The 23,569-nt window shown below is 38.0% G+C and overlaps 2 protein-coding genes across 2 annotated transcripts; both read right to left on the bottom strand.

Annotated features, from left to right (window-relative positions):
• Positions 1-7,167: 7,167 nt before the first annotated feature.
• LOC114520010 (AT-rich interactive domain-containing protein 4B-like) lies at positions 7,168-19,093 on the bottom strand. The gene is made up of 21 exons (XM_028540205.1): positions 18,919-19,093; positions 17,745-17,855; positions 17,565-17,630; positions 17,138-17,365; positions 16,682-16,722; positions 16,339-16,417; positions 15,581-15,634; positions 15,402-15,481; positions 15,099-15,193; positions 14,542-14,730; positions 14,070-14,164; positions 13,769-13,857; positions 11,797-12,928; positions 11,646-11,716; positions 11,014-11,330; positions 10,825-10,884; positions 10,244-10,567; positions 9,842-10,155; positions 9,432-9,612; positions 9,149-9,298; positions 7,168-8,967 (listed from the first exon to the last, which is right to left on the bottom strand). The coding sequence occupies exons 1-21, from the start codon at positions 18,955-18,957 to the stop codon at positions 8,855-8,857; spliced, it is 3,828 nt and encodes a 1,275-aa protein (XP_028396006.1). The 5' UTR covers positions 18,958-19,093; the 3' UTR covers positions 7,168-8,854.
• A 542-nt stretch (positions 19,094-19,635) lies between these two features.
• On the bottom strand, positions 19,636-23,277 carry LOC114520063 (RNA-binding protein 34-like). The gene is made up of 11 exons (XM_028540267.1): positions 23,106-23,277; positions 22,864-22,924; positions 22,645-22,772; positions 22,231-22,290; positions 22,105-22,148; positions 21,770-21,853; positions 21,458-21,521; positions 21,328-21,370; positions 20,883-21,001; positions 20,396-20,489; positions 19,636-20,253 (listed from the first exon to the last, which is right to left on the bottom strand). The coding sequence occupies exons 1-11, from the start codon at positions 23,268-23,270 to the stop codon at positions 20,036-20,038; spliced, it is 1,080 nt and encodes a 359-aa protein (XP_028396068.1). The 5' UTR covers positions 23,271-23,277; the 3' UTR covers positions 19,636-20,035.
• Between the last annotated feature and the right edge of the window lie 292 nt (positions 23,278-23,569).

Genomic DNA, 23,569 nt, shown 5'->3' with positions numbered 1-23,569 from the left:
CTATATTTACAATGTTTGCTGAGAAATCAAAAACGTATATATTTACATACAAATAATTTTACAACCAGACCGAATAGTGACCCTACAGTTATCATTTTATAATGTTAATTCCGAAAGCCGCAATTGACCGGATTTCAATTAAGAGCCGAAGATGATTTTAATCAGGACAAGATAGAGAAAGAGGAAAGAACCTATGGGATTATGTCTGCCATTTGTGGCTGTGATTTGTGTTAGTGTGTATGGCTTTTTAGCCATTTCTTATGTGCAATATGGGTATTTATAACAGTTGTGATGTTTTAAGTTTTAACAAGCAAATTATCAACCTTAAACCTCAGTTAGCGCAGCCCTAAGCACAAGCGAGCAGTCCTAAGCGCAAAACCGATTAAAATATTTAACCGAATTTAAGAAACGTTTGCTCACATGCATCATGCATTAGCTATGTTCCTGGTGGCCAGAACTTAGTTACCGTAATTACTCGAATAAACGCCTCCCTCGAATAAACGCCGCCCTCGAATTAACGCCGCATGGACAAGCAAAAATACCATTAAACGCCGCCCTCAAATAAACGCCGCAACCTTTTCGCCATTGCGGCGTTTATTCGAAGCATTTATTTATAACCACAGTTCAATTTTCCTATATAATTATATAGAAAGAAAAGACACAACTTTTATACTTAGTTTTTTTGGGGATTGATTGTATTGGTTAAATTGGCGTTTAAATCACACACTGAAATTCAGAGTTGTTACGAGTTTGCAATAAACGCCTCCCTTGAATAAACGCCGCCCTCGAATAAACGCCGCATCTTAATTGCTAAAAATTTAATAAACGCCGCGGCGTTTATTCGAATAATTACGGTAACTGAATTTAAAACTTTATTTAATTAACTTAAGTTCGTTAACTAAATTAGTTAACTTCGTTAAGTTAATCATGCACAGACTAACCCCTGCATGCACATTTTTTGACCACCAGGCTACTCTAACCTGTAACGATGCCCGGGCATCGCTGAACGTTGCTTTTTGGCGTCGATTTGGCGTAGATTTGCCGTCGAGGTCGCCTACATTAGGCGTAGAGTGCCGTCGAGGTTGCCTACATTAGGCGTAGAGTGCCGTCGAAGTTGCCTACATTAGGCGTAGAGTGCCGTCGAGGTTGCCTACATTAGGCGTAGAGTGCCGTCGAGGTTGCCTACATTAGGCGTAGAGTGCCGTCGAAGTTGCCTACATTAGGCGTAGAGTGCCGTCGAGGTTGCCTACATTAGGCGTAGAGTGCCGTCGAAGTTGCCTACATTAGGCGTAGAGTGCCGTCGAAGTTGCCTACATTAGGCGTAGAGTGCCGTCGAAGTTGCCTACATTAGGCGTAGAGTGCCGTCGAGGTTGCCTACATTAGGCGTAGAGTGCCGTCGAAGTTGCCTACATTAGGCGTAGAGTGCCGTCGAGGTTGCCTACATTAGGCGTAGAGTGCCGTCGAGGTTGCCTACATTAGGCGTAGAGTGCCGTCGAGGTTGCCTACATTAGGCGTAGAGTGCCGTCGAGGTTGCCTACATTAGGCGTAGAGTGCCGTCGAGGTTGCCTACATTAGGCGTAGAGTGCCGTCGAGGTTGCCTACATTAGGCGTAGAGTGCCGTCGAGGTTGCCTACATTAGGCGTAGAGTGCCGTTGAGGTTGCCTACATTAGGCGTAGATTTGCCGTCGAGGTTGCCTACATTAGGCGTAGAGTGCCGTCGAGGTTGCCTACATTAGGCGTAGAGTGCCGTCGAAGTTGCCTACATTAGGCGTAGATTTGCCGTCGAGATTGCCTACATTAGGCGTAGATTTGCCGTCGATTTGGCTTGTCGGTGATAGCTCTGTTGAGCCCATCAACCTGAAATAAGATTAAAGAAATAAGCAAACTACATTTTTTATTGAGAAGAAACACGCGTAAAATCGGGATTGTAAACAGACCCAAAACAACATTCTATAAAACCTCTCTGGGATTTCAAGAATTTCCTTGCCATTATTCATATTAAATTATCATGCGGCCGTTGTCGTTCTTGACCTGAATCATGCATAAACTCCCCATTGTTCGGTTTATCTAAAAATGTTTAATTGCTTAATACTCACGTTTTGTTATGAACAGGTTTTGTCGTTGTTTCAAATGGCTTGACCCGCTAAATCGATACCTGCAATAAAACCAAAAGAATGCTTGTTATAGACAGCGATTTCAAGGATTTACCTTCGATGAAGGGAGCTTAAATATCGGGAGAAAACTTGCGGTGCGATTATTCAGTTGAGAGAACGCGTGATGCCTGATCAAGCGTTTCAAGTTTTCCCATCCTATTTTGAATAAAATAGACCCCAAATTACCTGTTCATTTCAGCAACAAGTGTTTAAGAGCAGCTTTGGACTTGCCGTCTCTTTAAATGCGAGTCATCTCGGCGAATTTCAGCTATGGGTTTTCTTTCCCAGCTCATTTCTATATTCGGTTTGGTTTTAGCTTTTAAACTCCACCTGGAAGAACAAAAGGCAATGTTAGTTCACTGGTTTGGTCTTTATAACTTAATTCAAAGGTAATTGCTTGCGATTGGAACAAAGGTTAGCGGCTCACATACGATTTAGCGTATATTACCTTTCTCATATCATAAACAAGTCCCAAGAAAATGCGTAGACGTGCTTTCTCTTCAAAGGCGAGTTATCTTGAGTCAAATGCGAGTCGTCTCGGGCAATTTCAGCTACGGTAACGGACTTTTTGCCCACTTCACTTCATTCAGTTTGGTTTTAAGCTCTCAAACTTCACCTGGAAGAATAAAAGGCATGCACCATTAGTTCACTGCTTAGGTCTTCAGAACTTAATTCAAACGTAATTTGCGTGTGGTTAGAGGGAAGGTTAGCGGCTCTACGGTAAGATTTGACGTATATTACCTTTCTCATATCATCAATATTCCCCAGAAAAAGCCTAGACTTGCTTTCTCTTTAAAGGCGAGTTATCTTGAGCCAGTTCAGCCACAATTCATCGGTTGTCAATCTCTTGTTCACAAATTTCATCGTTTAACTTCGCTTTAATACGTCAAAATTCTGCATGAAAAGAACAAAAGCTACGTTAGTGTTATACAAGTTTGCATTTGAAGCTGAACACAACACGAGAGAGACATTACAAGACGTGAACTAAAGACACGTGGAACCTAACGCCCAAAAGCTCACGATGAAACAAGCAGATAAAACACGCAAAGGGAAAGGCATATTACCTGGTATTACACCAACGACAGTCTGTCAGAGATAGTAAACTTCTATTAAACTTCTCTTCTGCTAAAGACGATAGCAATCTGATAGCAATTTCTGTTGAAATTTTCTTGGCATGGAGGAGACTCATTTTTATTCTTCGAAGACCAGCGTTGAAATGATGTCTCAAACGGGAATCAAAAGCACATATTCATTTCACCCGCTCCTCGTGACTGCAAAATAAAGTCATCCTATTGGATGAACACTCCCGACCTGACAGCTAAACAACGCTTTTGATTGGACGTTCATAGTAATTTAAATAATATGATTAATTCTCTTCTCCTGAGCCTGAACATCAGAAGTAAAGGAAAGAATTAATCATATTATTCAAATTACTATGCTCGTCCAATCAGAAGCAATGTTGAGCTGTCAAGCCGGGAGTGTTCAGCCAATAGGATGACTTTATTTTGCAACACGAGGAATGGGTGAAACAAACATCTAGCTTTGATTCAACGTTGCCACATCACAACATGGATAACACGGAGACGGAGTTCCGGAGCCGGAGTAAAAATTACGGAGTCTGACGTAATAATATTGGAAAACACGGAGTCAAAAACTATGGAAAACACGGAGTCTGTTAAAAATATGGAAAACACGAAGTCAAAAATTATGGAAAACACGGAGTCAGCGTAAATTATACATATATTCATAAATGAAGGATCGCTCATAAGTCTATACTAATTTTTTATACCACAGTAATAGTATACAAGAAAGAATACACAATAACAAAAGATTATAGCTATAAAGCCTCTTGCTCAAAGTCATAGAATTATTGTTGTAGCTAACTACATTACGTGTCCTTATATCACTTTAAATCACGCCAAAACTGCCACATCCATTTTCCTCTTTGTCTACAATATCCTCCCATTTAAATTGAGGAATATTATTCATGTTTAAGGATAAGTTTTTCGGTCGTTTATTTACCATTTGCGGAATACAAAAACGTTACGCGAATTTGACGCCATGTTGTTTAAAACACGCTATCAAATTTGCATAATTCACGTTGAGTCATTGACCAGTGAGCTTGGCAGACTTCCAAACATTTATACTCCGTGTTTTCCATATTTTTTGACTCCGTGTTTTCCATATTTTTAACAGACTACGTGTTTTCCATAAATTTTGACTCCGTGTTTTCCAATATTATGACGTCAGACTCCGTAATTTTGACTTCGGGACTCCGGCTCCAAAACTCCGGCTCCGGAACTCCGACTCCGTGTTATCCATGTTACCTAAATATCCGGTGTCAGACAGAGTCAATTAATATATAAAAGCAAAAGTGGTTCAAATTCATCGTATTAATGAAACATTCATCGTATTAATGAAACATTTTCAGATACGAAATCAATTTATACTGAATATAAAGATGAAGACTTTTTGATCTAGAAAAGATTTCCAAGTGTTTCGAAGTCGCTGTCATCGCTTTGCAATGGATAGCCCACCCTCGGACTGGTATCTGACTGTCGTGGAACGCTCTGGCAATTGTGTGGTTTTGCTGGGATGGTGCTGTTTACGGTGGTGCGTGATTCAACATTATGAGAAACATTCTCCTTTCTTCTGGTAACTGACTGTGGTGATAAACGATGGTAAAGCTTGGGCAGTGATTGGTTGGTGCTGCTTGTGTTTCTATATCGTACTTCAGAGATGGTACTTCTGGTGTTACTGTATGGTACCTCTGAGTTGGTACTTCTGGTATTACTATATGGTACCTCAGCGCCAGCTGAGAAGACATGCCTTTCTCTGCTGGTAACTGACTGTTGGTATGATGTTTGGTAATTGTGTTCTACCGTTTTAGTGATACGGGAAACATCACTATGCGGCACTACAGTTTTAAGAGCACTCTTCTTCATGGTTGTATTCTTATGGTGGTATACTGGCTGGTAATACGGTGGTGTTTTCTCCGTCATGGTACTAGTTCGGCTGCCGTAAGGTACCAATCCATCTTCACTACCAGTGGCGCAATTCCCCCTGGTCTCATTGAACATTGCATGCACTTCCAAGGAGTTGAAATCATCGTCCTCGGAGTACACAATTGCTGCGGCTTTCTCAGCCGATTTATAACCTTTTATGGCTGGATTTGTGTTCCCTAAAAAGTACAAAAATCTATTAAGGCTCAATATTTTTTTCAGTTTTCCTCTCGAACCGTGAAAGTCTTGTATTTATTGTACCTCAACTGTGATGGGTGTTTTACCACAGTGTGTATCCCGTAGAGGCACCTTTTTTTCATTGGGTGTGCCTCAAGGTACATCGTTGTACCTCAATCATCAAAGGTGTACTTCGGTGTATCCGAAGCAATCTCTTAATATAAGTAATTTATGTTATAGACATATTCATAGACTTCTAATGAATATGTTCACTTATAGTTCAGTGGAGTATACCTTTTTTATGCAGCAGTCTGCCAACAATGTCCTGATTTCCAGACGAACTCTCGTAAGAGCTCATTTGAGGCAGTTTCTTTCCACTAAACAAAGGCCACTGATTATCTTCGATGTGATCGGCGAGATCCCCGAAGCAAGATTGAATATTGCTCTGATCTGCACTTTGTGCTCCAGGATTTTCCTAAACCAAGTACAACCCGCATGAATACTGTATATAAATTATTTTCATTGTAAACAGAGTATACTTGATTCAAATAGCGAAATTATGGCATAACTTTAATCTTCATGGTGTCTGGGAAAACCACTGGAAAACCCACTGGGAAAAACCCTTCAAAGTTTCATAATCCGGGAAACATTTACATTAGGTTTCTTGCCAAGCGTCAACTTGAACAACTGGCCAGCTATTGCTTCCTGTATCTTGTCTGGATCATCAACCTATCAATAAAAACAACTATCCCTTGATAAAATAGACAAACACAATTCATACATCATCTTTGGAGCTCAGAATGCCACAGAACACAAGTCATAACGAATTCTAAGTCAGTTTGTATAACTCTACAGCAATGTGTACCTGGAGTAAATGTTGACAGCGCTGTTTGAACTCGTTGTTCTTGCTTTTCTCGATAATTTTTGCAAAATCCTGACTTATGTGAGGGATATACTTCTCATAGAGCTCTTGTCTCTAAACAAAACAGACTTTATCAAATGGTGTAACTTAATATATTATCCATTGAACATGTATTATGTTTTCAAAAACAATACGATTTAAAATCGCGGCTGATTTCCGATCATAAACAGAATGAAAAGCTTTGACTTACATTTAAGACACGGCTGTCAGGTACTTTTCGTCTTCTACTTTTTGACATGTTTAAAACGTAGAAAATTTGGGACGGGTATTTGAATGCCAACTGCGTGTATCAAAGATATTTCTTGACGTATTCAACCTTCCCGAACTGAAAAATTCCACAAATCTTTGCTTCAACTCTTGGTGTATGTTTTTCCCACTTCTTTCGTCCCAAAATTTAACAAAAAGACAGCTGTTAACTTACCAGAAACGCAGAAAAAATCAACATCGACATTAAAAAAATCTAATGTTTTTTTCTAAATTTTTCACTTTAACACAGGGAACCAATCAGAGGACTGGAGAATTACAGGGAAAACCCAGATCGATTTGTGGCGTGAGAAAAAGTAGGAAAACTGGGTAATAATTTCATATCCAAAAATATGGTCCAAAATCCACGAATATAATCTTAATTTTTAATCATAAACCTCATCCTAATCCTTACCCAACTACTTAATTATACTACTGAATTATAGTAAAGGAGTATATTTGTGGGATTCTGGACATGAAATAATTCGAAATTGTTCACGAATCGAAAACTGGGTAACTGGGTTCGATTGAAGACATCGCATAATAATTTCACGAAAATACCATAACCATTTGCTCAAAAATTATGCTGATAATAAAACCAACTTTATAATACCTTCTACAGACTACAGTGTAACAGAATGAAGGAGGCAAATGCAGAAAAGTTAAAATTTCATTCACCTTTAAATAGGTGGAAAATATAGATATATTTATATTTACATTAGGCATTATAAAACACAAGAATTTCACCGGGTTGTGTTGTCGCTAATAATACTGCTCATTTTATCTTACAATAAAACTAATTTTAAAAAATGCATAGCACCTTGATATTAATTTATATAGTCCAATTTACGTTGAAACGATAGAGAAAAGGCCATTTTGACAAATTAGACATTAATTTAAGCAGAAATGTCGACAAAAAGATGCGAGATTGGAATATTATTGTAGCAGCCTAACCGATAATTCTCTTCACCCAATAGTCTCGTTTCCGTGTCAAATTATTCTGCTAATCGTAGGCTGGATAATTTCTAATTTATTACAATATTACTAGGTTACTGTGCTCATATTCAGCTCATAATCAGGGTTGTCGAAATAGAAATCCCTTCTGCGGTATGTAATCTGATATACCTTTTGTTATTCTTCATGAAACTAGTATGTTTGGTTACAAGCTATACTCCAAACAACTAGAAGCAACTATAAGCTCTGAAATAAACTTAAGACCAAAATAAAGAATATTTCAAGAGATAATATGTTGTTTTAACCGAGAAATTTAATAAAATGTAGATGTAGATCACATTGTATACACGAAAACAAGGCGGTCGGGTGGAAAGAAAAATGTATGGCAAGTTTATAAATGGGAAAATAATCGCCATATTTGTTTACATTTTTCAGGGAAAGCCAATCAGAACACCTAAATTTTTCATACTTCATGTAAAATGGTATATTATGCATTCTGACTGGGTTATTGAAAATGTAAACAAACTTGGTGATTGATCTGAAACGAAATTTTCCTTTGTTGAACTACAAACTTTTAGTTACCAAAAAGTTATTTATAAATAGCCGGGGCATATCGCTAGCTGGCAATTTCTGATGGAAAACTAAGCGAAGAATTGTAGCTTTGGTTGGAAGATTTTCAAAACGAAAACTCGCAAATTCATTGTTGTCGACTTTTCAAAGTTTGTTTCATTACGTTGTTATGGGCGCGGTTAGGTTAGGGTCTATTAATCCCGAGGGCTCGAAGCAAGAACTCTGACGGGAAGGGTGTTTGTATAATTGTGACACACATGGTCAACGTCAGCAAGATGACATCATCAATTATCAACATTTGCCAATAACATCCAATGAAAGCCAAAATTGTCCCGACAAAATGGCATATATGGATGGGCAAATGTGTATTGAATATTGCCAAAATACCTGCTTGTTTCACGCTGAACAGAATCGGTAAACTTTCTGTACTACCGCAGGCTCAGTTTTTCAGCCGTTCACAGATGAAGAATCAGAGGGCTCAGCATTTCACTCGACATCCTACTTTTACTGAACGTACCCGCTGACAACTTGAGCCCGCACGAGTAGGAGAACTTTCGCCTTTTTTGGATCAAAGTGTTTAAAGATTCACTTGTCAAAATCACGTAATACTTTTGTTTGTTAAACTATTTGGGAATAACTTCGAGCCCTTTTTTAAAAAAAGTCCCAATATATACATTATATTAATTGTTCCTTTTTTTCACACAGGGTGAGCGGAAATTGCATCATTATAAATACGAACCTGTCACCTTGATTCAGTTCAATATAGATACAGATTCATGCTTTGAAATAAATAAAATCTTCCAATTGATAAAATTTCCTGCCGCTATTTTACATCATCTACACTCGACGGCAGCCATCGAGTTGGCGGACGAGACTGCGCTTGTCGTGGTCAGCGGTGATGAACGTGAGGGCGACCTAGTAGCGTTCTCTTCGTTAGAAAGTTCCTCTGGAGAAAACAAACTCCATATTAATTAACGGTCAACTTTCAAATACACTGACAAGATACGTACTCGACAAGATGGATTTAAAGGTGTATAAGAAGGATGTGAAGGGGGCGTACGGGAATGTAAAGGGGTAACCAGGATGTGAGGGATATGTACAACACCCAAAAATATCCCTATTTGTACCTTCTCGTTTCCTCTTTTGCCTTCTTTTTCTCTTTCTGTCAATATTTGCAACTTCAGACTTTAATTCGCCATAAACTTTACGAATATCTTTAATTTTTTCCGTCAGCAGACGTATTCTTTCTGAGCTCTCCTCATTTTTCAATAACTCGTCTGGACATAAAAAACATTGAAAAAAGCAGAGATTAGACAACATAAGGCTGTGTTAAATGCACTTTACTGAACGGTTTTATCAATTCAACTTGTTTGCAATCCGATAATTCATTGCATATTTTTCGAAACTTACCTAAATCCTCGGTGAAATTGTACCTAGGTGTCCATGAGGGTGACAACATCACTGTCACAGTGGGACCATTTGTGGTACCGTTCGGGCATTCAACAGTGTCTACGGAAGACTGAGAACTAGGCGCCCTGGCCTTCCTGTCACGTCGACACTTTGTCTTGCGACTTGTGACCGGTTTCTCGACCTAGATAAAGTGAAATGAACACTGAGTTAATTTTATTCATCATGCATGATACTCACTGCAAAACATTTAGAATTTTCAACTGTGAATACAGGAACTAACAGAGCAAACCAACGCTTTTATTTAACACATTTCAAACGTTGTTATTGTGTTCGAAAAAAAAATCACAACGACAAATCATGCTTTTAATCTTTTTTGACGAATTATCATAGATTTTGGAATACAAACTGACCTTTGCTTCATCTAATGACGAAGAACTGTCCTTTTCCTTCGAGCCATTGCCGCTTTCAGCACCGGCTACCACGCCATTCCTGTAAAAGGGTCTACTTTCTGGGAAATCTGCTGTGTAGGGATCGGGCGAAGCACAGTTGGTCGGCAATTGCTCGGAACACGTCAAGTCGGGGCCGCTCGCATCGTCGGCTGTCGCCTCGGACTCGTTCGTCTCCTTGCTCGAGCGCTCGGGAGCAGTTTCGAACACGTCCTCTGCCGAAGAGTCCTTGTCCTCGGGTTTCTTTTTACTTGGAGGAGAATCCAGTGATGAGGTTTCTAATGAAGAAAATGCCGTTAAAAACATGTTTGAAATAATACAGACTCAATTTCAACTGCATGGTTTGAAGTAATTCTTAATACAAACCGGTTTCATCATCGCGAGGTCGTTTCAAAGACTTCCCCTCGTCGTCTTTGCTGTCAACATCCATCGCACTGGCTTCCTTATCAACAGTTCCCTCCTGACCTGCGTCACCATTCTTTTCATTCGCAGTGTTCTCTCCCGAGTTCACATTGCCCAGCTTTTGTTCCGTGCTCGCTGCCGAGTCCGAAGTCTTCTCGAGGTGACGTTTGGGTGATGGCGACTTAGCATGTTGGCTGGCACTCCGCTGAGCCCGAGGTGGACTGGGCACCGATTCTTTCTCGCTATCAGCTTTGCTATCCGGACTTTTTTGATCAAGAAAATCTTGATCTGAGAAGACAAAACCAAATATATTATTTTTTAAACGAAAATTGTTCAACATCATATGATAAGATGTAGTACACCTTGCTTCGTTCCGTACTTCTAATCAGAAAACAATTTGTACCCTTCCAAATATACTCGTAATAGCTTGCTAGCATACACACACAACAACATAATGTATATCGACACGGCTGGGTCTTCCCTACATCTTTTACGCCAATTACAGCAACACTTGCAGAAGACAAGACAAATATATTTGGACTTACCAGAAGTATCCAATGGCAAGGTGAGCGAATTTCGTCTCGTCACTCGAGCGGGGAATTTTACTAGAGAACAAGGAGGAATACCAGATGATTTATACCATAATCTACGCAAAATGGGATTCCTAGGATTGTTATGGTCCTTCAGGAATACTACCATCTTCTCCGAGACATCAAACCTACAAGGGTACAAACCTTCTGAGCTTGATTCTGTCTTCTCGCTGGCGTTATCCTTGCGATTCTTACACGCTCTGCCGTTGCCATTTCTACCCGAAGTGCCGGCATTCGTCGTTGGCGAGGGCGTCCTTTTGCGAGCCTTTACCCCAACGGATGGTTTAACATGCCCCGCTCCATTCTTACCGTTTTTCTTGGTGGTCGGGGTCGGCTTGGGCGCCTGCTTCGGGGGCTTCGCCGCTGGTTTCAAGCTCTTAGAAGGCTCTTTGATGGTTCGCGTTCTGGTTTGTTTAACACCTCGTCCGATGATTCGCTCGTGCCCAATCCATTCGTCGTGTCTACAAGTTTAGGAGCAAGAATGGAGAAATTACTTTTTCAATAAATAAACGATTTGGGCGATTGTGTCTTTCGATTCGAAAAACGATTTCTAGGTTTGCTATCTAAGAATCAGACTGGGTTGTTGCATTCGTTCGTGTAGAGAAAAATTGTTGTTGATTTGATAAATTTTCAAGAAAATTCAAGACTTAAGAAAAAGAACATTTTATCATGTGTTTTCCTAAGGAAAATCTCTGCAACTTGTTCCTATAATATCAATGGTCTCTTGATTTTCTCGCTTCTTAATAAGCGGCTATCAAAGATTTAAGCGTGTATACCTTGCATTCCATCCTTGATAATGAACCAAGTAAACCAATCCTTCTTCGGCATTAGGATCAACACAGGTAATCTAAGGGGGAAAAATTACATTTGTAAATCAACTTTACAGTCTGCGAAGTTTTGAAAATTCATTTACAACTGCAGCCTTACCTTTGCATGATAAATGGTCGCATTTCTTCCTCGTCCATATCGTACATCAATCCGTTCATTCAATTTATACTCCAAACCGTCGGGGCTATCGCTGACGTCATCATTCTTAGCCCCAGTCTTTCCCTCCCCTTTCCGCTTCCCTTTCTTGTCCGTCTTCCGCTCGTTCCGATCATCGCTGTCGACCGTATCCGACGTGCTGCTCGGACTATTCACGACATCGACCGCATCCTCCACATCTGTCCCTTCTTGCCCCTGGTTATCCGTCTCTGTATCCATAGCAACAGTTTTATCCCCACTATCATCCGAGTCCTCACCGCCGCCTTCATCCACATGACTTCCGCCATCTTGAATATTTTTTTCGTCCTTCAAATTCTCCTCATTTTTTATATTTTTCTTTATATTACTTTCTTTCTCGGAATTCTTACACTCCAGCTTCTCATTCTCTTTCGATAAAGCATCTTTCTTACCAGTAGATTCAGCAATATTTGTCGAGTCATCCACAGTTTTACCTCCATTTTCTTTACTTCTCTCCACATTCGTTTTACTCATCTCCACATTCGCCAAATTCTCTAGCTTAACCACAAGTTCGCTTTCTTTATATATCTTATTTTCCTTTTTCGTCTTACTATTAAAATTGTCTTTACTATCAATCTCTTTACTAGGCAAATCACATTTCCTATCTCTAAGATCATCCCCATCGGTAGAACTCTTTTCACTGCTTTTCCCAAGGGCCAAATCGATCTTACCCCGCACATTGCAATAATTCTCCGCAGGGCTTGGGCACCCTGTGGACTCGGACGCGCTAATTGAGCTGATGGACTTGGGGGAGGATGGGGAGAGGGGGGATAACCCCGGGGAACTTGGAGACCTCAGAGATTTGCTTCGGTTAGTCCTAGTTTTTCTTTTAGCCCTCCCTTTCTTTGCATTTGCACTGCGTTGAGAAAGTAGTTTCTCATCTTCAGAAAGTTGAAGTAATTCTTTCAAGTCTTTTTCCGAATCAGACCCGACAGGCGTCTCGTCTTCCTCGTTGGCTGTATTTTTAGATGTGCTTCCGTCTGAAGGTTTATCAGGCTTCTTTGTTTTCTCTTCTTTGCTCTCCTCACGAGCGTGCACTTCATAATCATATAAATATCTAAAAATAAACAAAACCATAAGAAACTTCTTATGTACATGTCAAAAAAGCGAATATCATTTCAAACAGTTGAAACAAAAACGTGTTTTGAATGCGTGTATTGGTATTTTTAGATGATTTCACAAAACTTCCGACAAAAATATTTGCGATATTCGTCGACGTTTTAAAATTAAGTGATGATTTAAAAGTTGTAAATGAAACCCACAATCGGATTCATTCATCATCAAAACGTGGGATTTTTCTTCCAACATGCCTACGTAATTTTGAAGTAGGTTCTGAAGGATTTCCGGACAAGAGCTAAATATAGCAGCATAGCCATTCTCTTTAAAGTTCTCTTTAGAGTCCCACGTTATCTAACAGCATATTTTACCATCTCAACCTTAGTGCGATATAAATTCCTTTAACATTCGCTTTGTTATTTCAAGAGCCTTTCCTTATTTCCAGAGAATTACCTTGCAATTTGCGAAAGTTGTATTTTTGCACCAATATAAATGCTTTGTTTATCAAACTTTCAAGTGCAAATTTCGACGTGATAAACTTTTGAACTCCCATACTTTGAAACCGACCCATCATCACAATGCTTGCATTATTCTTGTCAAACCATGTTTGTGAAAAAATCTGCTTTCTCTCTTAAAACAACTTTGCTTGTGACTGACTTTTCTCACAATATCTATGCGCGAATGAAGCCCTTTAGGCCTTCAACCGTGATGTTTTACAAATACTGTTTTTAACGCCTGCGTCACCAATTTCCGGTATGGATTAAAACAGCCCCTAAGACTGTACTGTAAACGTACAACTAAAGCCAAGCAAAACCCTGAATGGTTGTACCATTATCCGTACCTTTTGTAAGCATTCTTAATGTGGTAACAAGCTGTGGTTGTAATTATAGGAATATTCATCTTTTTGTAAACCGTATACCAAGATTCCACCTTTGAGAGAAAAAACATAAAAAACATGAAATTTCAAGTTTGTGTCTGGTTCAAAAAGGCCGCCGGATGGTACACCATGAACTAGATGTTAATTTTTTATGTTTTCTACAACTGTCCGCTGTCTTGAAATCATTTTCTTTGAGGGTATTTTATTTTCACGACTGTTTCACAGCACGAAACACGAAGATAAACCGAATGACATCATACAGTACCTTGTCCATGCCATCCATTTTGGAAACAATTTTAAACAATTTATACAAATCAAGATCTCGATGGCCCAGGACTGGCGAGCGAAGAAGAGGAGTGCCTAAACATACAAATAATTAATACTAATAATAATACTAATATTAACCGTTGACATAAATTTGAAAGTCCACTCCTAATGGAACTCTGGCTAGCAATATTTTATATTGTCTGTAAACAAGAATGATCTCAACTTGTAGATTTTTTTCCTCATTTATCTATTTTCCTCAGAAGATTTGACCTCATTTATCTATTTTCTATGGGGTGAAAGACAATTCACACATTCTGCATTACATGAAGCGTTTCACAATCGTGCAGATTTGAAACTTTTGATATGAGGACATAGATGGAGAGTTTGTATCTGTGATCATGCAATGGTAATATTTTTGTATATACATTGTAAAAATTAAAGGGATTGAGTGTTCATTGAAACCAGCTAACCTTTTTCTCCAAGAAACTTATTCAGCTTTTGAAGAAATTCACTCCTGTCATTCTCATCACCATCCGACTCTGGCTCACTTTCTGAAGAATTATCGCTACTTTCATTCTTCTCTAAATCACCTGGTTTTTCTTCGTCCCAGTCGCTTGGCAACTGCTTTGTTTCAATATATTTCACCGCAAGCTCAACAGCTAAAATCAACAAACGATGGAGATGAAAATCAGTGTTTCCAGACAAACAAACTAACACATATACCACAAGCATTTGCCAATGGGAAACTGGATGGCTTGTGCCAGAATTATTACAAACTTATATATAATATTCTTGTATGTTTATATGGTGACATTAATAAGTAGCTTAGCTTGTAGGTACACCAAGTATTGAAATAAAAAAAAATGCAAATTGCATGTACAAATGCATGTGGTATATGTGTTAGGTTGTTTGCTTGGAAACCGCCTTTTTTCATCTCCAACGTTTGTATTAAATACTTACGTGGTGTACCTACAAGCTAAGTTACTTATACATGTAATACAAATATATGTACATATAATTACGATACCTGACTTTATGGCTGGATTTCCTCCCTTCGCTAATGTGGAATTCAAAATACTTTCTTTTGAAAAATCTTTAACATCCTTTGGATGAACTTCAATGCTACAAAAAATAAGAGACAACCCTCTAAGTTTTGCTGTAGTCATGCACACAAAATAAACGCTTGAAACAATGTGGCAATTGTAATTGATTGTTTAACAGGGCAATTGTCAATTTGTCATTGATATATGTAGAGCACATTGGAAAAGTGTTCATTTAAAAGTAGTATATATAATGAGAAACTAAGATGCTTTTTCAAACAAATACTTACTGCTTGCCATCTTTAAATGATCTAACGAGAACATTCTCAGGACTTTTTACTTCACTCTGTGAATCAGTTGAGCTCAAAAGCTACAGAGAACATGAATAACGTTTTAGAAAAAAAAAGTAAAATTTTAAAAAGTGTACTTTTGTACAAAAGAACTTAGTTACTTTTATGACTAAACCTACCAATGATGGAAGTAGGAAGGTCTTCTTTTTTTCAGTAACTTCAATCATAACCACCTTAAATTGAATACAAACATACTATCATTAAAAAAATATTGAATTGTAGAGATGTTCTGTTATGATGTGGAGTACATGATTTCCATTGCTTAGTTTAAGGAAATATATAGCATCAAATGTGGTATAACAACTTCCCAAAATAGATGGAACACTTCTCTACGTTTAGACCTGAGGGCCTTGTACTCCATACTAACTCTCCTGACGAAGGCCCTCAGGTCAAAATGTTGAGAAGTGTTTTGTCTATTTTAGGCAGTTGTTATACCACATTATATAATAACGTAAAGAATTCAAGCAATTTCATTGGTTGAGAGCCATGATCTATTAGAGGACAGACGCACGGAATGACGTCACAGCAATTTTCTTGTTTTTAAATTGCAAACAAATAATTCAATTAATTTTGGATTTTTTTCAGTTTTATTATATAAAACAAATAGATTACAATGAACCGTTGTCTGTTCAGTTATAGATACACAGTATGACGCCATATGTGATAAGAACAAAAGAGTGACCACTCGCCCCGGCGGCTAGTGACCACTTTTTTGTTCTTATCACATATGACGTCATACCGTGTATCTATAACTGAACAGACAACGGTTCATTGTAATCTATTTGTTAATTTGATGCTAAGTTATTTGAAGATGCTGCCACGCTGCTCCCTGGTTATAAGGGAATATATATAGTTATAACTCAAGGACACACCATACCTTATCTACATTTTCTTCTTTCTTGATGTCTAATTTCTTCCGGGCAGGCATTTCTTCATCATCTTTGCTATCATCCAAACTACAAAAACATTTCCCAAACACCCTGCAAATTACTATGCCTGTGATACAACAAGCTATCACAATGAAAAATGTCTACTCTACCTGTGACTAAAATACAATCTCATTAACCTACTGTATCTGTGACTTTGTATCAGTTGCATATGAATTGAAATCTCTAGATTTGATTTCAATCTCTAATTATTCGGAAAGGATATACAAGAAATAACATAATTGTGATAGATACAGTACTCATATATAACACAAATCCAGCATTCCACTTTACCTAAGTGAACTTCGTCTCCCTTTTCTTGACTTTTTCCCTTGCTAGGATTGAAATAAGAACATAAAAAGTTGCTTACAGTTATTGAAAACCTTATTTCGGGGGAGCATCACATAATAGTGAATAACTCAATAGCAGCTCAGTTGAAACCAGTCAACTCTATGTTGACTGAAAGTCTGGAACAATAACTCAGCTGCCATCTCTGACGGCAGAATCAAGCCAGTCCATTTCTATTGTTTTTGTCTTCGTGGTCAATGATTACACAAACCAAAACAATAAAAAGATAATGGCAAGGGCACCACATTCAGCTTCAAACTGACTACAAAATTGCAGCCAAATAACTGCTGGTTATCATCCTAGTGTTAATAGAGTTGACTGGTTAGAATTGAAGGTAAAAAACTAGTTAGGATAAACTAAGGTATTAAGTATGAAGTCACACAAACTTCATGCCCACCCTACCTGAACAACCGGTGTCCCAAAGTTTTCCGGGTCTGTAAGCGGTAAATGGTCTAGAGTTTCACTTTCATTGAAGTGTTTTTCACCCTTGATACAGAGTGATGTTCTTTTCAAGGTTCGTTCATCTCCATCATCAAATACAACAGTGTAGGAGCTTGAATCGGTGATCTTCACCAGAGTGCCAGCCATGTCTTCACCATCTGGAACTTTCACCTTCACATCAGAACCAACCTTTGGGAAGGATAATATGGTCATTCAGCAACCAAGAATAGTGTCATAGTTGAGAGACAATTTCATTTAGGTAAAATGAAAAGATTGTAGTGATCAGACTTATAACTGGAACAAATTGCCCAGTTAAGCATACAGGAAAATCTCTCAGGGAAAAGACACATAAGATATGGAAGGTTGGTTTGAAAACATGGAAACTTACTTTCAATTTACCAATGACACAATCATCTGTAACTGTACTGTTGCCACCACCATTTTCAAAATTCACCTGTAAAAAGAGAAGTAGAAAGTGAAGTAAAAAGACTAATCAGTTACCTGCAAACAACTATGCATTAACAAATAACAACAAAATAGCAATTGGACACAAGAAGAAGAGACATACCTTGCATTTCACCAACTTTTTAACAGACTTGATGTTTGCCTCACAGAAAGCTCCCCGATATTTTGCACTAACTTCAGTCCCAACAGCCAAATATGGAGGCTCTTCTATGGGCTGAAGCATAAAATTTTTTTGTCAAAGAACAAAATCTAGCTCAAATTGACAAGTTTAAACATTAATGCAGGAATCGCTGCCCATTGAAACTGTATAGGCATGATCCTTACTGCACAACAACCCTTTGACCACAACATAACTTCAAACAGTCAGACCCATTCCATATGTTTACTTATTAAAATATTTTATAAAATCAAGGTTTTTGATCTTGGACATTCATATAAAGGCACTTCTTTCACTGGAAAGTTGCATTTCAATTTAACAAGCCAAATTCACTGATAAGGAACTGTAAATGGTCAATGATGATATAACACACATAAAACAATAATGAAAACTTCAGCTATCCATATCATTATCTTCGGTTTCAACGTGGGTCAAAAGCATCATGAACTGTTCGTAAACAACGGTCGAAATAGGACGTTTTGAGCTTGATTAGAGCACAAATTCTTCGTCAAAAACCGTGTGGTTTTGGTGGAGAACATACACGAGCTCTCCAGACACGAATAAAGTTATAAATCTCAGAGGAGCCTTCATGAAAACATCGAAATGTAACAGAATCTTGGTCGTAAACAAGTGCCGTTGTGACATGGAAAATGTCGATATTACCGAACTAGTTTTATCTACATGCCTTTTAAATACATGATCTTGTGAAACAAAACAGCTACAACGATTAAACGCCAATAATTTTACTGTAACAACAAGAAAAGCTAACCCTTGTTCGTGTTTTTCCACGACAATTTTTGGGGGGAGGAATCTAAGCACTTTGACATTGTCACGACTGTGTGAGTGTGTGTGCATGTATCTTCAAAACAAAACTAATATCCATTTAACCGAGACACGAAACACAATGAAATACTGCCAGGAAACATAAGTGAAGAAAGCTTCACTACATACAAAACGATAGGAGCGAATGACACGAACGATTTCCCCTACAGGCCTCGTAGTAAGAGCGTTCAAAAAAAATATTCGTATACAACCATTTTGAAATTATAGCCAAGCCATATATACTTCTAGATGACACGAGCTTCGAGCGCCTGCAAAATTTGAAGAAAGTTTCACTCACCGGACGAGCACTCGTCGTTTCCTTTCTGTTTCCACTCATCCTGTATCAAGGAGTGCATTCAATCCACAGCGACAACAAAAAGAAGCGTGATTTACAAAAATTTTCTACCAACATGACACGAAAGCGATCACAGTTCGCACACAAGGACGCTCGATCTACCCTCCTTCCTCCAGACTTCGGGGGGCCGCCGCTTCTGATTGGTCCAAAAACCGTTCCTCGCATAAATTTGTCGTTTTTTCCTAATTATGACTACCATATTTGGGAAAAGAACCCTTTTTACTTCCGGTAAAATGTGCAACCGCTGGCCGTTCATCGCTGTGCGGAAAATTGTAAACAATAAATTTTGCAGCCAAAAATGCAAAATCGGGGAAATTTCTGTACACAAACATGCTAACTTGCATTTTTTGGTTCCAATTTTTTTAATCTTTTTGAACAAGGATAATAATTTTCCCTTCCGATGCGACTTGTAAATACTCGCGTGATTCTTTAGTCAATAGGGTACAATTTTGAACAAAAGGTATCGAAATTTTTACAACAAGAAGAGCAGCTGCCATAAATTCACGATTCAACTAAAATTTGAATGAATTGAAATTATTTGGCCCACCAACCCGCTGAATTTACAGGAATTACTACGGATTCAAGCGAGGATTCAACGTGCCTTCTCGCATGTTTTTAAGGCAATAAAACAAACAGCTGCGATAACTATTATAGATATGCCTTTAATACAATAAAAGTTAGCGATGTCCCCGTGAACAATATCATACGATATCATGCACACCGTACAAAAATTTCATTTGTCCAACAAATCGCGAATGTTGTGCAATACTTTTTACATAATTCTATCTACAGAAGTTCTTACTGTTAGAATTGTGTAGACAGTTCTATATTGATGATCGAGAGTCATAAAAACGTTTGTAATAAAACAAAGTACACCACGTAAAAGATACTGGTACGATGGAATTTTTGAAACGATACTCATAGTTCGTGGGTGGTGGGGATTAACAAGTTCATCTGGTATGCCGAAAGTTGTTGACGCTTATGAGAAGGAAATTATAGCTAATTATAACTAATCTTGAATTCAAACCAAACACATGGCCCCAAATATATTACCATTATGCTATGAATTATTTTCTTTGCTTATTTTTCCATGTGAAGTTCTTTTAGCCTTGATATGTTTTTTACTGACTTTCGAGTTAAACGAAGTTTTCTTTGTCTTTCCTTTCGAGAGGCCAAATTTCGTTTGTTGTTTCAGCATCTTTCTTTTGTGATAAAACCTCTCCTTCGCTTGCATGCCGTGAAAACTCTTTCGCTTTTGTTCGTTTGATGTCGAAGAACCTGCAAGAAAAGTTTTATAATTCAAGAATTTACTGGCCAAAACCGATTACCGTACTTAGGCTGGCAATAATTACTAGTATATATTTTTTGGCTAATGCAAGACATTTTTCCCTGGTGGTGAAGAATTGGTAGAGGTAGGCACCTTTAGGGTTCTCTTGCGACCTCTGAATTCTAATCTTTCGCCCACTAAGTTCAGAATTATTCATTTTTAATGCCAGAGATACAGAACTTGCTTCCTGGAAGAAATGCGAAACAAATCATCGTCAGGATAAAATACTTTAATAAATTCGATTGAATAACAAAATTATGGTTCTCATATAAGAAATACTCTAATGTTTCGGTCACCTGGCATGCAGGGTCAAAAGCGGAAGAGATTATGAAAGCTCAGCAGAAAATACCCAATATAATCGCCTTTCGTCACTTTTCGCTGACTTTAAGCCGATTCAAAAGTTCATAATAGTTTACACCGGGAAATAAGCCATCAGATATTGTTAAAACATTGAGAAATAACAAAATAAAACCGGGAAACATAGCCTTTAGGTCCTTCCAATTCGCTTTTATCCTGACAAACCCATAGCATGCAGGCACACAACTTGTTTGCAACCTCACAACTGCGTATAATTCGTCACCTTGAATAAGACATAGCCAAAGCCTTTCCCAATACCCGTGGTCGAATCTCGTATAACTCGAGCATTTAGTACTTCGCCACACGGAGAGAAAAACTCACTGAGTGTTTCTTCTTTCATATCTAGGACGCGAAACAAGTGTTAAAAGATAAGGTTTTTATGTCAAATGAACAGATACATGTAATCATCTCGAATGAACGTTTTTTCGATGCACAAATGCCATCAAGACTTGGTCGAAGTGTATTTTAGCTGATCACTCTAAACTCTGGCCGGGTAACTCTAAATCTCCCATTTGACTTGAATTTTCTTTTTGGAATACAGTGTATGTGTTTTAAGGCTAAGCCTGAGATGGCCGAGTAGATACTGGAAAGACTATGTGAAACACGGCTCGCTGCGAGACTATACCATGCAGTCTATATACTGCTAAATATATACACCGAAATTTTACCAAAAATAAGATTTCCCACAAACACCGATCTCTTGTGATCATGCTGCAAAACGAAAAGAGGAAAGGTTTAGTCCATTAAATATTGAGCAGTTTCTTCTGAACATGGTTTATTCTGAACATAGTTTCTAACCTGTTTCCCACCGTTATCAACTCTGTCAACTCTGATATGAAGACCATCGATAATCTTCCCATTACTAAATGTTCGAGTAAAGTTGAAGTGAAAATATATATAGCCGCATGCATTAATCTGTCTGCAAAAGGGGCTTGCCTATAATTCGACCCTGGCCCACCCCTAATATTAAAACGAGATGTCTGGCAGTTGTGAAGAGACGTGTGGTACAATCAGAGTTTAAAATTAAAACTTTCGAGAAAGATTATATAAATCAGTTCATTGCGTGTCTCATGATGGTGTGAATGCATGCATCCTGTGATCGAACAGCACCTGCTCAAGGATTCTTCAACAGATTTTTTATCTTTAAAAACAACGTAACCATTCACGTTGTTTCGATTGGGATTAAACGTTTTTCTAAAATATGAAAAAGATACCAATTACTTACGGATTACTAAAAACCTAAGTTGACTCACCATAAGCAACAAGGATTGGATTAAGATTAGTGGGATTCTACGTCATTGCTAATGCCTCGAATGTTTAAAATGTGCTCAATGATAAAGACAATATGTCCAAACAAATCCTCTAAATGTGTTGAAAGTTATCTTGTTATTGCTGCGTTTAAATGGCCTTTGTCACTTAATCAATGAATGCTTTAATCCCGGTACCTTATAGCCGCCACTTTTTTGGAAGTCTTTAGATCAGGAACTGCCTTTAAGGAAACAAAATGAACTCAGATAGAAAATTTCGAACAGGCAATAACTACAAAACACTGGTAATTTGCGCATACTCACCACCGATCTTAATCGCGAGCTTTCGACATCTCCATACTTTTTGAAAAATGTTTTCAAATCCTTACAAGTCAAATAAAATGATTTTAGTCAGAAAAGCCTGTTCACAGTAAATAAACAGCAGAACTAAGAATTCATATTCTTTTTCCAGTAATACACGTTCTTACTCGCGATACGCGTTCGCTTGCTACAAAAAAGGTTCTATTCGCGCGAGGAAGTTCTTTTCCCACGAAAAACGTTCTTTTCACACAGTAAAAGGTTCTAATTGATTTTTCCCACGTTAGCAACATTTTTTGCAACAATTGCCTTTGTTACATTTTAGAACGTTTTTGTTACATATTGGAATGTTCTACACCGTAAAATTGTTAGGAATTATTGTGGGCAATCCTAAAGAATAAAACTTTAACTTTCATTGACCTTTCTTGAGATTGACAAAGGAAGATTTCCAACAAATATGGTTCTGGCAAGTCTTTCTGGATCATCATCACATGACTTGTTCTTCGGTGATTTACTCGTCTTTCTGGTCGGAATGTTTTCATCAGTTTCTACGGTGTATTTATAAAGCTGGGCATGTTAGTTGCCTGTGGCAGAAGGAATACAAAATATGGCCTGACAAATCATGACATGGTCTCAAACCTTCAGCAGTTGTATCCAGAACACTTTGCTTTGCCAAATCATCTTCATTTTTGACCTTTTTCTACAGTATTTATAAACAATTGACTAATTTATTGCCCACGAGATTAAACGAGTCTTACATTTTAAAAGATTAATACATTGTCATTAGTGATTACATTATGAATTATATCCATATAATGATATTTATTTAAAACTGGAAAATGTCAATATATAAAAGCAGATAAAATATCAAACATTTGAACCTCTTTCTTGACCGGAATAAACGTAGGCTGCAAGGCTTCGCTACTTTCGAATATCAAACCTTCATTCCCCTTCCTTTTCTTTGCTTTTTTATAATCTCCGGTTAAAAGAGAAGCAGAAATCAATCCAACTTTATAACCTCCAAGAAATGCATTTTCGGCCGCCATATTGGAAACCGTGCAGTCCGTGCCCATCCGTGCCCCCGAGAAAACTGAAACTAGTTCCGAATTCTTTTAATTCCTCGACAAATAAGTTCATTTTCCTTATCATTTTTTGTCTAAAAAATTCCTTAACAAAAATCTCATTTTACATAATTTTCATTTTTTCCTTATTCTCAAGACATTTGAAGACCAACTAGAAGAGAATAAAAATGGATAGAGCAAACTCAACAGAAAGCAATATATAAAAATTGTTTTAGATTTTGATTTATTTCCAAACTACGGAATCAAGCTATTCTAAATTCCTT

Source organism: Dendronephthya gigantea, unplaced genomic scaffold, assembly GCF_004324835.1.
Source record: "Dendronephthya gigantea isolate DGI-Jeju-01 unplaced genomic scaffold, DenGig_1.0 000015F, whole genome shotgun sequence".
Classification (NCBI taxonomy): domain Eukaryota; kingdom Metazoa; phylum Cnidaria; class Anthozoa; order Malacalcyonacea; family Nephtheidae; genus Dendronephthya; species Dendronephthya gigantea.
Note: the sequence above shows the minus strand (reverse complement) of the source record. Positions and strands in the feature narration are given on the sequence as shown.

Coding starts and splice junctions, on each gene's coding strand:
- LOC114520010 (XM_028540205.1), bottom strand. CDS start 18,957: ATGAGTGGAAACAGAAAGGAAACGACGAGTGCTCGTCCG. Junction 17,366..17,564: donor GTGTCATTGGTAAATTGAAA/GTAAGTTTCCAT, acceptor TCCTTCCCAAAG/GTTGGTTCTGATGTGAAGGT. Junction 12,929..13,768: donor ATTAAGAATGCTTACAAAAG/GTACGGATAATG, acceptor GTTTATTTTTAG/ATATTTATATGATTATGAAG.
- LOC114520063 (XM_028540267.1), bottom strand. CDS start 23,270: ATGGCGGCCGAAAATGCATTTCTTGGAGGTTATAAAGTTGGATTGATT. Junction 22,149..22,230: donor GCTCGCGATTAAGATCGGTG/GTGAGTATGCGC, acceptor GTTTCCTTAAAG/GCAGTTCCTGATCTAAAGAC. Junction 20,254..20,395: donor GTCGCAAGAGAACCCTAAAG/GTGCCTACCTCT, acceptor CTTTTCTTGCAG/GTTCTTCGACATCAAACGAA.